This window comes from Procambarus clarkii, chromosome 91 (assembly GCF_040958095.1).
Source record: "Procambarus clarkii isolate CNS0578487 chromosome 91, FALCON_Pclarkii_2.0, whole genome shotgun sequence".
Lineage (NCBI taxonomy): Eukaryota > Metazoa > Arthropoda > Malacostraca > Decapoda > Cambaridae > Procambarus > Procambarus clarkii.
Window position 1 is genome coordinate 12,442,522 of NC_091240.1, and position 17,552 is coordinate 12,460,073.

The 17,552-nt window shown below is 41.6% G+C and overlaps 2 protein-coding genes across 7 annotated transcripts in view; one reads left to right on the forward strand and one right to left on the reverse strand.

The window, feature by feature from the left end:
* LOC123774051 (uncharacterized) overlaps positions 1 to 12,379 on the forward strand; it is a 78,432-nt gene extending 66,053 nt beyond the window's left edge. For 4 of the 6 annotated variants that reach the window (XM_069318783.1, XM_045768170.2, XM_069318784.1 and 1 more), the window contains 4 exons: positions 109 to 1,062; positions 6,154 to 6,239; positions 6,793 to 6,917; positions 10,615 to 12,379. In XM_069318783.1, coding sequence (XP_069174884.1) covers positions 287 to 1,062; positions 6,154 to 6,239; positions 6,793 to 6,917; positions 10,615 to 10,764 — 1,137 coding nt within the window. In that variant the 5' untranslated portion in view covers positions 109 to 286 and the 3' untranslated portion in view covers positions 10,765 to 12,379. Of the gene's footprint in view, positions 1 to 108; positions 1,063 to 6,153; positions 6,240 to 6,792; positions 6,918 to 7,773; positions 7,915 to 10,614 lie in introns of those variants that run through there. The other 2 variants (XM_069318786.1, XM_069318787.1) reach the window with 2 other exon arrangements.
* Positions 12,380 to 16,144: 3,765 nt separating this feature from the next.
* LOC138359568 (uncharacterized) lies at positions 16,145 to 16,486 on the reverse strand. The gene has a single exon (XM_069318913.1). It carries the CDS (start codon positions 16,484 to 16,486, stop codon positions 16,145 to 16,147), a length of 342 nt encoding a protein of 113 aa, XP_069175014.1.
* Between the last annotated feature and the right edge of the window lie 1,066 nt (positions 16,487 to 17,552).

Sequence of the window (17,552 nt, forward strand, 5' to 3'; positions counted from 1 at the left end):
TTTATATGGTCTCTGGCATGTGTTAGTGTGTCCGGCTAGCAGGTATATCCGGCCTGATAACATTATGAGGCGTGTAGGAAGTGAACTGACTTATGGTTTCTTCCCCAGAGGCGCGCGAGGCGGCAGCCTTGAGGTCACCAGGATGAGACTCCGCCCACTGCCCTAGTGACGCCCCGCCCACTGCCCTGGTGACGCCCCGCCCACCAAGCTGCCACCCCGCCGACCCAGGCGAGGGCGGCGCCCACGGTATGGTGAAGCAGTGCCAGCGCCCACGCCCACGCCTCTAATGCCCCCAGGCCCCCGGGACGCCTCTATGCTCAAACACATGCTGACTGTGGCTGGAAGACAGGCACACGGGGCCGGGCCGGGCAGGGGCAACACCCATGCTACTGACACACTGGAGGGGCGGCGCTCCCTCGGGGGCGGGGCCACGCAGCCACCTGGCGGGGCCACTCTCCAGCAGCACCACTACCAGCAGCAGCAGCAGCACCAGCTGCACCACCACGCCGTCTCCCCGGGCACCCTCAGTGTCAAGGTGAACGGGGCGGCGGGCGGGCGCCATCACCCGGCGCTCAACATGAGCTCACTCTCCTCCTCGAAGCACTCGGTGGGCGGGAACTCTGGGTCTGGGAGTCCCGGGACCACCACGGTGACGCGGACCACTGGTCTCGACCAGTCCCGGGACCACTCCCACCTCACCGACCTCTCCCACATCTCCCACCTCTCTCCCATCCCCCACGCGGACCTCTCCAAGGGCACCATCGGCAGCAAGCGGTCGGCGGGGCTCATCCCTCGCTTCATCACCCTCACCAGGTCCACGGGGTCCCGGGGGGCGCTGACCTCCCTGGGGCTCCTGAGCCTCACCTCCCTCCTGCTGGCGCTCCTGGCGCTCACCTTCCTGGTGGAGCTCACGCCGCTCGCCCTCGACGCCGACAGCGTGCAGGAGGTCACGCTCGCCCTCGCCGCCCTCACACTCTCCCTCGACCTCAGCTGCCTTCTCATATGCGCCGCTCAGTTCATCTTCGCCATCAAGCTCGCCAAGTCTCCCAACGGCGAGGAAAGGTTAGTACACTTCTCTTTTATTACCTTAAGTGTAGTTACAGGATGAGAGCTACGCTCGTGGTGTCCCGTCTTCCCAGCACTCTTTGTCATATAACGCTTTGAGACTATTGACGGTCTTGGCCTCCACCACCACCTACCTTAACTTGTTCCAACCGTCTACCACTCTGTTTGCGAAAGTGAATTTTCGCCTTTGTTTAGTTAGAATAAATCTATGACCTCTTGTTCTTCAAGCTCCGGGTCTCAGAAATTCTTCCCTATCAATTTTGTCGATGCCCGTAACTATTTTGTACGTAGTGATCATATCGCCTCTTTTTCTTCTATCTTCTAGTTTCGGCATATTTAATGCCTCTTAACCTCTCCTCGTTGCTCTTGTCTTTCAGTTCCGGGAGCTATTTAGTGGCATGTCTTTGCACTTGTTCCAGTGTGTTGATGTGCTTCTTAAGATACGCCAGCATACAACTGCTGCATATTCCTACTTTGGTCTCATAAAGGTCTTTAGCATTTCACCAGAAATAAAAATTATTTATTTTGTCGGGAATAAGCAGCAATATCGAAGTCCCCCTCCTCCCCCCTCCCCTCGCCTCCCCCCCTCTCCTCCCCCTCCCCCCCTCCTCCTCTCCCCCCATCCCCCCCCTGTCCAAATACTGACCTTCACCAGGTCAGTGAGTCACCAGTGTCACCAGCACCTCCCGGGGGCCTATTTACTTCTTGGTGAACAGAAATTAGGGAAAATAGATGACAGGGTGATTAATTTCTGGAACAAATGGGACATCTTCAAGATAAAACTAGATAGTTTTCTTCAAGTGCCGGACCAACCGGGCTGTGGTGGGTATGTGGGCCTGCGGGCCGCTCCAAGCAACAGCCTGGTGGACCAAACTCTCACAAGTCAAGCCTGGCCTCGGGCTGGGCTTGGGCAGTAGAACAACTCCCAGAACCCCATCCAGATACAATCCAAGAAACATGCCCAACCATTTTTCTCCCGTCCGGAACTCGAGCCTAAGATTTAGAGTCGAAAACAAACTTAAACTACTGAAAAAGAGAACAAACAACTTATTCGACCTTCGGACAGTGAGGCGGCAGAGGACTCCCACACACATGGGCTACTTTATCCCCCTCCCTCCCCCCAAAAAATATATATTATAAAAAAAATGCTTTCCTGTTATCTGTATTGGATCAAATAGATCTCGCCTTTCATCCTCAAGCCTGGCTGCTTACCCAGCTGCTCTCCTAAACAACAAGAAAAAAAAGATTAGTTTCCGGAATCGATCCGGAAATCACCTCGATCTGTGTAAGAGATATCTCTCGTTATCTAATCGAAGGACAAACACAAAATGAAACGGTGCACGCACTTGGACGGTCGGGGATCGACCTGCAAGAAACAAGACCGTCGCTCTACCACCGAAGGCACGTGTTGCCAGGGCACGTGTTGCCAGGACACGTGTTGCCAGGACACGTGTTGCCAGGGCACGTGTTGCCAGGGCACGTGTTGCCAGGGCACGTGTTGCCAGGACACGTGTTGCCAGGACACGTGTTGCCAGGACACGTGTTGCCAGGACACGTGTTGCCAGGGCACGTGTTGCCAGGGCACGTGTTGTCAGGGCACGTGTTGTCAGGGCACGTGTTGCCAGGGCACGTGTTGTCAGGGCACGTGTTGCCAGGGCACGTGTTGTCAGGGCACGTGTTGCCAGGGCACGTGTTGCCAGGGCACGTGTTGCCAGGGCACGTGTTGCCAGGGCACGTGTTGTCAGGGCACGTGTTGCCAGGGCACGTATTTTTTGCAGAATTCAAGAACAATATTAACTTGTACAAGAAAGAGGAATAATAATAACCTAATAACTTTTTTTTTTCAGGGATATTCCTGCGCCGGCCCTAAGCCTCTGGCTGGCCCACTAAGTGTTGCTTGTTTCTGTTTTACTTGGGCGGAGTATGAGTATTTATTACTCGTATGGTCGCTTCAGTAAGATTTTGCCATATGTGTTTAACAACTTCTTCTGCTCTGTTGAATCTAGTTGAAATCTTAATGGGTTTGTAACTGTGCACTGTGTTAGATAATGTTCCAGGTCTCCACAGCGCTGAAAACCTAATAACGATCAGTATCATTATACTTCATAACAAAAACGACAATGCCAATTATGACATAATAATGAATAACTGAAAAAAGACTAAACAAACCAATGAAATTGTTACAATACTAACGATATTAATATACACATTATAAAAACCAGAGATCTACTACTATTACCTCACAGCTAATTATCTTGTACAGCGAGGCAGGTGTTCATGAACTTCATCTGTACAGAACACGTTGTATGGCCGCAAGAAACTGATTGACAAATTATATAGCATTACTTACAGTCTGAGTGATGGCATAGTGGCAACGAAAGTTAATAATACAAGAATTTATTGAAATATGAGACTTACGTTGACTAAATATAACATCAAAATTAGAAATTTGCACAGCCTTTGCGTTACAAAGAACATACAGGAGAACACTGTGCTTGTAAGACATGCATGTGGAAATGGAGGAAGAGTTTAACATTGTGGGCAGACGCAAGGGCTAGTCTGGATAACACACACTTCAAACATATCCTCTACACTTCTTATTTCTTTAAGTGTAGGCGAGGACATGAAGCGATACAAGAGTGCGAGGATGGAAGCCTAAGATACGTCTTCCACATTTCCTGTACTCACAGTTTAGCCTAACACGGTGAGCGTCGCACAACTCCCATAGTTCACAACTATACAAACCAAGACATTGGCCCAGATAATTTCACTTTCGGCCCGATATCAAGTTGCACAGATTCACTCATAATTTATCTTGACTTTTAGCGTAAAAAAATACAAGCAGGCTCTTTGGATGATATTTTTAGATCAATGAACCAGATATATTTCAGAATATTTTACTGGATTCTCTCTGCCTAGTTCTAGTAGTTTCTGGTTGAAGATCCGGATAAAATGAGTCATGCGAGTTAAAAACAACTAGGGTTGTACGTGAGGTGGTAATAAGCACACAGTTGCCACCTCACACAACAGTGTGGGAGCTTGTGAACCAAACACTCCTCCGCACACGCACCGATCCTGTGCCAGGTAAGTCCACTACGGGCTCACCATAGCCCGTGCTACTTGCCCCGCTCCTGTACCAGGTACGCTACCGGCTCTCCATACCGTGCTACTAGGAAGTTGTTCCGAGTAGCTGAATCTATAACAACAACAGATACTCCTCCAGTGCCACTAGTATTGTAGTCTAGGCTAGGCTAGCTGGGGTGAGGAGGGCGTGTAGTGGGCACATAGCCACGAGGCGGTGTAGGGCTGCCTGACCCACAGTAGCGGCGGCCCGACGGTCTAGCGTGAGCGGCCACTAGCAGTAACGGGACCCCGCACACATTCTTGCCCAAGAAAACTTTGCGCCCGGCTTACCGCCTCGTATTACCTCTATCCTTAATGCTTTTCACACATGTCGTCCATTGTTATCGCCTTCATATATATTTGTTACATTTGGTTTAATAAGGAAGGGGGTTACTGGGGGACGAGGTTGCCGATACGAGCAATAGTTGTGGGAGTTTTGACCCGTGCGCCCCGCCAGGTATAGTGGCGGTGGACTCCCGCCCCGCCAGATTCCTCCGTCTGCACCTGCTACATAAAAACTCTCTACCCCAGCACTTACACTCCCCTCCCTGCCTGGCCCCGGCACCACACTATCTGCAACAGGTGTTTTGAATTGATCTCCATATGACTTACAAAGGGTTGGTACTAAGTGCAGTAGACGAATACATCAATCTTCATTCATTACTTACAATTGTTATCTATAAGAAATATCCTCACCGTGACGAGTGATACTGCTTCAAAATAATTATATAATACCTAAACTTTCTTTTAATAATTTCTTTATATTTAATTTATTTTTAAGTAAATGAAGATATCCATTAAAACAAGGGCTGGTAACTGGCTGTCATCTGGAGGGTAGAAATAGCCTAAGCTACTCTAACCGTTTGAGATGTATGTTATGGTCTCAATAAACGTGCTTGAACTTAAATTAAACTGGCTGTCACATGAAGGAGCTTACTTACACACCATGAATGCCTAAGGTACATGGATATAAGTATATATGCATAATACTTATCCGTATAAGTAATACATGGATAACTATTCTAAGATACTCGCTTATTTACTTACTCACACCATGGAAATGTAGTAACTTTGTAAATGTAGTAAATGTAGAAATTTTGTAGTAACAATTTACTACAAAACCACCTAAATTATTGGGATCGTTTCAAAGCTCTCCAAATGTACTCACTAGAAAGGAGAAGAGAGAGAGATATCAATTAATATACACGTGGAAAATACTGGAGGGCTAGGTCCCAGATCTACACAGTAAAATAACAATGTACTGGAGTGAACAATATGGAAGAAAATGCAGAATAGAACCAGTGAAGAGCAGGGGGTGCCATAGGCACAATCAGAGAACACTGTATAAACATCAGAGGTCCACGGTTGGTCAACATCCTCCCAGCAAGCATAAGAAATATTGCTGGAACAACCGTGGACATCTTCAAGAGGAAACTAGATAGTTTCCTCCAAGGAGTGCTGGACCAACCAGGCTGTGGTGGGTATGTGGGCCTGCGGGCTGCTGCAAGCAACAGCCTAGTGGACCAAACTCTCACAAAGTCAAGCCTGGCCTCGGGCTGGGCTTGGGGAGTAGAACTCCTAGAACCCTATCAAGCAGGCATCATATGCTTCAGAAATTAGTTTTTCTATTCCTTGTGTAGAATTTTTATTACTTTGGCATCCTGTAACCACACTTAGGTAATTACACACACAAAGATACCCATATCATGCATCCACTCACATGTCGCATACGTGTTTTGTAAGGGTCAACACAGGTCACGTGTGGATTTGAGCAAAGTTCAGCTTCTCTTGATGGTTCTTTGTCCTTTTAGTTACAATAATTTCTTTTATTGTGGAAGCACACACTGTGCAGTAATATAGTGCACATTTGTTTATTGCAAAGTCAAAAGTATTGTTGTCGTGGAATTGATTATATAATACATGTATAATGTTACATCAAATAACAAATCTTGTTTTCCTTGGCAGAATGAGCAAGTACTTGCGCCAGTCCTCGGTGTCCAGAGTATGTGCTGTGGGAGGCTTCTTCATTTCAGTACCTGTATTTCTCACAGGTATGTCAAACTCTGGTACTGTTACATCTGATATATAATAATTTACTTGATATTCAGTTTTTACATATAATTATGAACTATACTGAATTATAATTGTACTTGTATATAATACAGTATAATGATGAATTATACTGTGCTTTTTCTAACTTTGAGGAACTTCAATGCATAAAACAGCAAAAAACTGATTGTTTATAAATGATTTCAAGCAGTCACATGTTAAACAACAAACATTGAACATGAATCACACTAATGATGCAGAAGATCTGAATGAATAGTATGGAAGAACAGTCATGAGGAACTATTCACACTACTGTAATCAATTTATCCCAGGCAAAACAGAGAACACAATCAATGAGAGTTGGTCGCGTCACTTATAGTGCACCCCATACACATCCTGTGGGTGGTGCTGTAAAGAGTTAAAGAGGCACATAATAGCTCGTGATGATACTATATACACATTATGACCCAGCTTATAAAATAAAATGTCAATAAATATACAGCAAGAAACAAAATATGGGTCTTCATTTTACATTAAATATGCCTTGTATTCCAGGTGTTATTTTGTACACATTCATCCATTTCCAATCAACACCTGCCATCCTGACCTCTGTGTTCATCGGGGTGGGCATCATCTTCTGTGGCTGTGCTATGATTCATAATGTTTTTATTTGGCAAAAGGTGAGTAAATAGTATATTTTACCCATGTTGATTTTGTGTACAATAATAGCCAGTAAAATTAATGCAATTCTGAAGTAGAGTATTTATTTACATTTATTAATACAGACTCTGCTACCAAATCACTGAGAGTTTATGGATAATTGGGGTAAACCTGTATTAACTGAACATGTTGTGGTTAGTAGAGGCGGAGAACAGGAAATGTTGACCAGACCACACACTAGAAGTTGAAGGGACGACGACATTTCGGTCCGTCCTGGACCATTCTCAAGTCGATTGAGAATGGTCCAGGACGGACCGAAACGTCGTCGTCCCTTCAACTTCTAGCGTGTGGTCTGGTCAACATACTTCAGCCACGTTATTGTGACTCATCGCCTGCACAGGAAATGTCTGTCCAGATAATGAGGAGGGGTGATGTTCACTGTTTATTTAAATTATAAAGGTTTGATTTGATTTGATTTTACAAAAATTACATGGAATTTTATGTACATAATTGCCATGGTGGCTTACAACTGGAAGGACCCAGATTCAGTTTCTGGGCAGAAAGAACTGTTCAGAGACGTTTCTTTACTCCTGATGCGTCTGTTTACCTAGCAAAACATGATCACCTTGGACTTAGGCAACTGTTGTGGGTTGCATTATATCCTGGGGAAGATCAATTTTTGGCATAGGTATATTGAGGTTCCTCTAGCAGGCTTCCTGTCCCTAACAATGGGAAACCATGACACTTGTTTCTGTAATTAGTGTGTAGCGAGTGTATTTGGTCAATAATATACTTGCTCCAAACTCTCATTAGCGATGGGTTTGTTAAGTCTACTTAATCCTCTAATAACAACTCATACCTTTTCCCTAATTACAGTTAACACTTTCCAACCTATTAGGTGAGGTGTGGTCCGATTATATAAGCAATCGAGAAGTGAATAATCATCTACAGATGCAACTGGGAGAGTGGTGAATTCAGAGTAAATGCATCTTCTGCCAAACAATCACAGAAAAGCCACTCCTTCACTATCTCCTGGAATGTGAAGCAACCAACAAACTTAGAAGAACTTCGGGAAGATTCAGGAACTTAAGAGTTCCTGAATCTTGCAGTAACCACCCTGAAGCCATCAACACTGCCACTCTTCTGGTCAAAAAAAGGTGTCCAGCAGTTGGACACCCTCATAAATACTGTCCAGCAGTATCCTCCCCCGCAATAGCAGCCTGACGATTAAATGAGACCTCAAACCACACAGTATACATTTATTAAACAAAAAATCTACCACTTATGGGCTATTCATGCCCATGCCACCTCTTGGGTGGCATAATCTTCATCAATCAATCAATCGAGTAATCTGTGTAATTTCAACAGTGATTCAGTTAACTTCAGTACAGACGCTTGAAAGTTAGTGCACTCTTCAACACCGACTCGCCATGCACTCGACTTGCCATCACACCATTGCTTGCCAAGTTTCACCTGCAAACTTCTGTATACTACATTCGTCCTAATACACATTCTTTTAGTGTTTGTGTTTATTGTCACCATAATTGACATTACAATGGTGACCCCAGAGTGTGTCGGCAATACCCAGCCCCGACAGAATACAACATGGCCTCTCACTGGACCTCAGCCGCTACTGCTGCTGCCTGCTGTGGATTGCTGCCACGTTCCGTGGAATGCTGTTTGCAATTTCATGTCGGTTATGATTTTCATTGTGATAATCTCTGCATGTTCATCTACTACAGCTTGCTGCACCACGATCATCGCTTACTCATCAGACAGCCTCATCAGTAACTACATAATGCAGGATCTACAGCCTGTCTAGCTGACTCTCTGTTGCTGTCAGGGCACTGCTGGTCCTACAGGAACTTCCGCAACAGCTGCTCTTTCATCAGATTCATCTACCACGTTCACTGTGTTCTGCCACTCTGCCGACTCTAGCACTTTCCTTGCGCAGTACAGGACCTACAGCTTGCGTTTCATTCTTCGTCGCCGCCAGGACAGTTCGGCTCTGACAGTGAATCCCTTGTTGTCCTGAATACGTGCCTACATTACCTCCTATAGTCCTGGTGCCCGAGCCCATCCGTCCCAGATCTAAATGCTCCACCAGAGACCCAGGATGCAATAACTGTACACATTCTTCTATCCTGCTACACCGAGCTTGTCCACATGCTCCCTGCATATTTTGGTACTGTACTACATTCTCCACAGCAACCCAGGGAATAGCCTCGTTATTTTTGCTGTATTTCATTTCTTTCATTCCCTGGAAGGGGGAGTTATGTAGCAAGTATATTTGGCCAATAATAAACTTGCTCCAAACTCTCATTAGCTTAATGAGATGGATTTGTTAAAGTCTACTTAATCCACTAATGACAAAACTCGTACCTCTTCCCTAATTGAAGTTAACACACTTTCCAGCCAATTGAGGTGTGGTCCGATTATATAAGCAATCGAGAAGCGAGTAATCATCCAGCTATTGATACAGATAATGGCTCCAGCGAGCCTCCACTTATGGGCTCACCATAGGCTATGCTACTTGGAACTTTTTGTTCTGAGTAGCTAAATCTAAAACAACTAAAACAACAAGTAATCATCAGTATAATTTCCACAGTGGTTCAGTTAACTTCAGTACAAACGCTTGAGAGTTACCACATACCTTTAACCTCAAGAACGTAGCACTCGGTGTGCACAGTTCCTACCGACTCCAAGAGACTTCAGCTTTGACACAGCAGACAGCGAGACTCCGGCCGCATCAAGCTTCCACGCTTTAGCCCCACCCGTTGAGCTCTTCGACTCCGCTTGCATTCAGAACGCCACGCTCTACGACTCTCACCCCGCATCTGAGCTCTCTACCCCGGCATTCACTCGGCTCTCTGCTATGCTCCAGGCTCCGTCTTAACTTCTATGACACTGCTAAACACAGACTGTTGTAACCAAGACTACTAAATAAATATCAAAACCACTAAACTCTGTGTATCTAATCAACCAAACAACGTAACATAATTGTATGTTACAAGTGCAATGATTAGCATTATGTTTTTTATCTATTCTTAATCACCATATAGAAAAGCATATTTGGTGAGATCTTTTATGAAATATTACAGAAAAAATTGGCCTTATGACTGCACTGACAAATAAAAAATAATCCTGTACTGATAGCATTCAGACTTAGTCATTTCATTTTCATGCACATGTGATTGATTTGCATATACATACATACATTTTATATACTAGTATGTATGTGTGTATATATATATATATATATATATATATATATATATATATATATATATATATATATATACTATGAGTATCATTATAGATAAGCTTTTTATCATTGTTGCATATATATACAGTATGTATACTGTATGTTAATTGACTATCTATTCATATCTAGACATTGGCCTCCATAATTACATGGAAAGAAAAAAATTGTGACTTGGCAATATCACTTTCTATGTCTGCATAAATTTGTTGTAGATTGTCCAGTTTTCTTTATATGATAACTACAGTACATGAATTAAACAACGTACAATATTTCTGATGGCATTAATTAGTGTGTTGAACACTGTTATTGATATTTTTTGAAGACAATGTTGATGTTTTATTAACAGCATTACTGTTTCATACCCCTGTAGAGTATAATAATATTTGTAAGTGTTACTACAGTACTGTACTGTATGGTCTCACAGTATTAATGTGGCTTTCTCTGCTTTACAGGAAAAAACTAAAGCAATGACACAGCAGAATATACAGCAAGCAGTCAGCCAAGAAGTTAGGCTTCGAGAGCTGAATGCTTCTCCTCTTCCTAATGCCACACTTGACCTCTCGGGCACCACACCACCACACGAGTTGTCTACGCTTGTATAGCACCACTGTGAATTTCTTTGTGGAATTCAGTTCACAAAGTACAAATAACTTGAATGATCATTATTGATCAATTATATCCAATAAAAAAATGGCAACGTTATGGTTTGTCGGAGTTAATGACTACATTGTGTTTGAATAAACATGGAAACTATAATAGTTTTACAAAACTGCATGAATATTAAAGCTTAACACTGAGGTGTTCCCAATATCCAAAGATAAAAATGCCCGTTTAACAGACAAATTGGAGTGCTCAATAGCTTGTAGCAAGTGCAACATTACTACAGACATACATGTACATTGTTGAAAATTTGTACTTGAACAAATATAATAATCCATTTTAGTATGATATGTTGGCTCTCCATACTGTGAAAAAGTGTTTTGGAAGCAGCCCTTTACCTAAATGTGTTGGAATGCATAAACAAATCTTAACAAGTGTTGTGAACACACCTTTGTGACATCCTACATTTTCCCTCTGGATAAGAAGACAAAGTGAAGTGTTTCAATAAGCCTATGTGATGCTACCACCCTAGAATTACCAATTATAACTCAGAAACTGAGTTATCAACACCAAAGTTTTGCATTTGTAACTGCCAGTTATTCATATCATTGCTTTTTTTTTCACAAGGGAAGGAAAATGTCCAAAGTATGTACGAGTATCCACTGCTCTAAGCAGTTGGTATCATAGATCTCACATATTCCTTATAGATTCATGTATGACCACCAATTAAACAAAACAAGGACCATCTTTATCTCACACATACTGCCTGGTTCTCCTGAGTTGTATTTAGGAGACATTATCAGGCTGTAAAATCCATTCTTTACATTTGCCCTGTAATAATTATATTCTGTAATATATTTATGTTAATCTCACCTGACCTTTCGAACTCACTGTATGTATTATATTTATATATGTGTGTATATATGTTTATATATACAGTATACATACTTTTATCTATTTTTCTGAAAGACTGAGAGTAACATAAAAATATGAATGAACATGTCTTGTAGCAGTATGATAAACAGTAGTAGATGCTGTTTAGTACTGTTCTCTCTCAAAACACACCAAATCCAACAACATAATGATGATAATCATCAACAGCTATAGAAAGAAAACCTGCTTGCACACACCAGGTATAGTCATATAAAATTTTTTACTTCAGATTGTACACACACACTGGCCAGTACACTAAAAAATTGGCCTCTGCCAAATACTCGGTATCTTGAAAGTTGTGTACCTTAAATGTAGTGTATTGTTTAATTTACCACAATTGACAAAAAGATATCAATGCCTGTTCTGGTGCAGCATCAGGTTTAACATTACCTGGTTTGTCAATTTCTCTACCTTATGCAGCACCTCAGAACTTTCTTAGTACCTGATAATGAGGAAAATGCTCACTGAAAAACATATATTCTACTGTATTTGGTATTCTTCAGGCATTAAATTGAAGTACAAACTTAAAATATCTTATATCTCCCCACTGACTTCAGAGAGGAATGATCCTTCCCTTCTTCAAATATACAATTTGTAAGAAGACTTTAGCATTTATTGTTAGTTTTATATGAATACTGTATATAATTTATATGCATATTTATGAAAATGTAAATATTTATTCCAGAGCTTGTTTTCTTGTAATCCTTGTACTACTGACTTTCATTCTTCTGAGAGAGTTGTTCTGTCGCTCAGTCTATGCGGGGGTCGGAGCTCGGCGATTATTAAAATACATGAATCTTCATTAGAACTTTAATTATGTCTATGATAAAGTGTTTAAAATGAGCCTTATATTCCTATCTTTCTTGAGGCATATAAAAAATTTACGATTATTTACAAATTTACGTGAAATAAGCATTGTTCTGAGAGAGAGTTGCTCCGTCGATCGATCTGTCCGGTGTCGGAGCTCGGCTATTATAAAAGTACTGTACACGTATCTTCGCTTTAAATTTAAATATGCCCATGGTAAGGTATTTAGAACGAAGCTTATATATCTGTCTTTCTTGTGACATATAAAACTCTTACGTTTATTAAGGAATCTGCGTGAAATAGGCATGGTTCTGAGATGAATGCTGCGGTTTTTGAGTTTGACGAGCGATGAAAACTGCCACTTTTATACAACTACAAATATCTTCGGTTTTACTTAAAATATTTGTCTGGTAGAGGTTTTACATATAGATCGCGTTTCTGTCTTTCTTCTGACTAATAAATAATTTTGGTTTAATCAGTTATCAAGATGTTTTCAACAATATTCTTTCAGCGTTCGTCTTTTCCAACTTGGGCGACCCTTTTGGAAGCGCGATACTTGGGTTAACCCATCCTATAGTTGGGTCTGTTTCCAACTGGGGTTCGAATATATACACATCAGCCCGGTATAGCTCCGGGGAGCCAAAGGGGCTCTCCACAGAAAAAGTGGTTGCTTGTAAGCCACTATGATTTAAAGTACTGTACATCATATTTGGGCCATTGAGGATTTTGACATTAAAATGCAATGTATTATTCAAAACGACAGGTTGGATTAACAACCCTTATTTGAAAAACTCGTATCTCACAGTTCATCAATGTCCAATTTGTCCTGGAAATATTACATCTCGGTGATTGTCAAGAGTATTTCATTCTCTTCAGGATTAAAAGATATTTCACTCATGCAGGCGATGAGTCACAATAATGTGGCTAAAGTATGTTGACCAGACCACACTCTAGAAGGTGAAGGGATGACGACATTTTGGTCTGTCCTGGACCATTCTCAGGTCGATTCTCAAAATCGACTTGAGAATGGTCCAGGACGGACCGAAACGTCGTCGTCCCTTCACCTAGTGTGTGGTCTGGACAACATATTTCACTCATGTTATGTCAGCTGCCCTATGTGTAAAACATGCTCGAGTAACATTTACTCAAAGTTTTCAAAGTTTATTCGTTATGTCATCGTCATTTTCCCAGATTTGCCCTAAAGGTGTACCCATGTCTCGATTTGCCTTTGTATAGAATACTTCTCTCACATCAAGAGTGCCTCCCTAACAAAAATGTTTGATTCAATGTTTGATTTAACTGATGCAATTCGGTGGAAAACTACAAGTTTGATCAGGTGACATGACCTCACACCTCTAAACTACAATCATTGGCATCTTATCACAAAGTTCCATACTTTTCTTCTACAGCTAGTTATGTGATTTCAGTTCTCAACAACTGGCAAGTTGCATACACTTTCCAAGTACTGTATATACACATTTCAGAACACAGATTTTTCCTTGTTACTATGCCTGTTGATAAATACACATATTTACAAGAAAATGTTCAACTACTGTGTTCAGTGAGTGAAGTTGTGAAGGGCCCAATGGGTAAAACAAGTTGATACACTATGCTCGAGCAATGTTGAATCAATGTTGAGTCATTGCACACCAACAATATTTTCAAAGATTTACCTGGAGGTATATCACTTGATCAGTCAGGTTAAGCATTGTTTTATCTGACTATTAATTGGATGGGGTGACTTTATGGACAGTCTCGTCTATAACTAAAAGAAGTTCAGTAAGCCTGACAGACTTCCTGTTCTCAACAATGTTATACATGTACAATATGTCATGGTAGGAGAAGAATAATGTCATGATGGGCAGATATGACAGTTGTACGGGGATATATGGATTGAGTGAACAGACATGAGAAGTTACAGCACAGTACAATGGGGCCTCGACTTCCGATGCTAATCCGTTCCCAGAGACGGATCGGAAGTCGAAGCGAATTTTCCCATAAGAAATAAAGGGATTTGAATTAATCCGTTCCCCACCCTCCAAAATATTAACAAAAATACATTTTATACTGAATACAATGTTTTTTTTTCTAACTACAATACAGTACCAAAGTTACTCTTACCTTTATGGAGGGCTCTTGATGGCGTATGAAAGATGGTGATGGGGGAGGAGGAGAGTTGTTACTGTTTGGAAGGGGAGTCCCCTTCCATTATCACATCAGGCAGTGATGTTTTCTCTGGGGTACTCTCTCTCTCTCCTTTGTTTTGCCTGAATACCACTAGGACCTGGTTGTGGTTCAGTGCTTGTTTGTCTCACGACAAATTTGTCAAGAGACATTTGTTTTTCCATTCGTTTAACATTTGTCTGTAATGATGCATCACTTTAGCACCCATAATGTCCTTTTTCTTAGCTAGTATGGTGGATATCGTTGATTGAGATTTGTTGTACTGCCTAGCCTGTCCAACAACCTGCACACCATCTTCATATTTATGAATGATCTCTTGTTTCTGCTCTATGGTCATTCTTACATGGGATCTCATATGTTGAGCCTTACCACTGACTTTCCTGGGACTCATGGCGTGATATATAATAATTACTTTAATGTTCAAAATGCAAAAAATCACCACAAAAGCGGAATTTCTTATAGGCGCGATCGTCACTAACCTGGTAGCTGTAGTAAACTGAGGTAGGTCGGACCGCTTGACTGGGAACCACGCGCTCGGCCGACCCGAACGTGTACCAACAAATATCGGATGTCGATGACACCATCGAATGTCGAGTCGCATTTTTCGATGAAATTTATATCGTAACTCGAAATTATCGTAAGTAGGGGCAATCGTATGTCGAGGTGCCACTGTATATGGATAAAGGCTTAATGGAAACAGATTGATAGTGTATGACATGTCTGTGATAATTCACAAGGAGCACCTTACAATGAGGTATAGTTTTGTAAACTGGTGTTCCTGTGTTTGGTTTGCTAAGGTGACACTGGGTTTCCACGATAGGTTCAAGTGTGGAAGGTATGGTGAATGAATATCATTTTAAATATCTTTAGCCTTCTTTCCTTATATTGATCTCCCGTCTTCTCCAGTTTGACACTAAAATTGCATACAGAAGGTGTATACAATTTTCCTTTGATCCAAATCCCATTTTAGTGAACTAACACTACATATTTGTATATACTCAATTGTTAAATTAACAGCTATTGTATCACAGGTAAGTAAATAACATTCAGTGCTAATTGCCTTGATGCACGATTAGTAAATACTTTAACAGCTGTTAAGAGGGAAAAGAAACTACAATATAACTTTAACCAAATAATGTACAATATCTATAATGATTACATCTAATGGAATGCATCATGCTACGTTCTGAATTAAAATTTAACACAAAAAAGTTCTCAATTTAAACAAAAATGTCACATACGAGATGCTTCAATAATCACGTAAATAAATGCATTTTACTTGCTTCAGTATATAATGAGATACAATTCTATTAAAGAACTTACAAAATACTAAGCTGATTATTGTACTAGGCCACAAAGTATCGGTCAAATAATCTGCACTTACTGCTCGAGCTTCACAATAAAACAAGGTACTGTTAATGACTAATATAATAAGCTCAATAATACTGAGCGTTTACATTATTCTCTTTTGGAGGCAGCTTTTACTTTTTTGGCAATTTGCTCCTCCTTGAATGCCTGATACACATATGAAAATATAACAATTTGCACCATAATTATGGAAGAAACTGCTCCAAAAATATAATTTTTTGGATGTTCAATACCAAATTCTTTTTCAACAAAATCTTTAACTATATAATAAGAGAAAAATGGAAGGGTAAACATAGCAATACTATGAGCAAGGAGTTTTAAAAGGACATTGCCTGGGCTTGGAAGCTTAGGAGCCTGGCCATTTAAATGTATTGATGCAGATGGTAGGTTTTCAGCTTGTAAATTTTCTGATGCCTTTAGACAGCCTGCCATCTTGCCTTCAAATTAAACAGTTATGGAGGTGGGTGACTGCTCACAGTGTAACCTGGAAATACAAGTGTAATTTGAGAGAAAATATGAATATCTAAAATCAAACATTGAATATATAAAATTGAATATCTAAAATCGAACATTGAACACCTCTTCTGGTGGAGCCCTCCATAGCTCCCCAAAATTAGTGCTGGTCAAGCCAAGTCTTAAGAAATCACACCATGCCTCCAAGACCACCCCTGTCTATCAGGACCCAAATCCATAATCTGGTGCTCTCTAAAAGGCGAGAGGCACTTGGGGGATCAGAGATAAATCCAAAACCAAGAGAAAAACCTCACCAGAAAGCATAACACAACAAAACCAGGAAATGCTTGAAGAAAATTAACTGCCGGTTCCTGATGATAATGATGCAAACGATCGTTTCTATGATGCAAAAGAACTTGTGTTGCATGTGTTTGCCACCAGCAACAGTCCAGGTTATGAGATATCCCCACCAGCTTGTTCCTGGACTCCCTCACCTAGTTACAGCTTAAGCTACACAGAACCTCTGACAGGGAAAGGGCCCATCCTCAGTTTCACATTAAGTTAACATAGTTGGCACCACCAACACCACTTAAGGTGTTAGCTATTCTTGGAACTTTAGTTTCTTCATGATTGTGTTTTGTCACAAATATTTTGCCAGTTTCTGCAGCAGGAACTGAAGCAAGTCTACTCAAGCCATAGCCAAGGAAACGATGAGATGATGAACAACTATACATTTGGGAGCGAATCAAGCAACAAACTGGGGTCTAGACGTGCACCCATAGGGAAGCAGAGGAGGCATCCAGCGCATACCAAGATGGAAGGTTAAAAAAATCCATGAGTACAGAACACCAAATCCTATGGACTAGATATCAAACACCAAAGAGGGGTAAAGGGCCCCGAGACAGAGCTAACTGAACCTTTGCACCCCATATGCACCTAACATTTGCACCTCAGCCGTGCAAATGTGAAGGTAGATCGAGTGTCAGCAAGGATAGTACAGTACCTGAACCCTAGGAAGCTGACCCCTAAAGTACATTCCACAGAA

Excerpts from the sequence above, each read along its gene's own strand:
- LOC138359568 (XM_069318913.1), bottom strand. The coding sequence starts at position 16,486 with ATGGCAGGCTGTCTAAAGGCATCAGAAAATTTACAAGCTGAAAACCTA.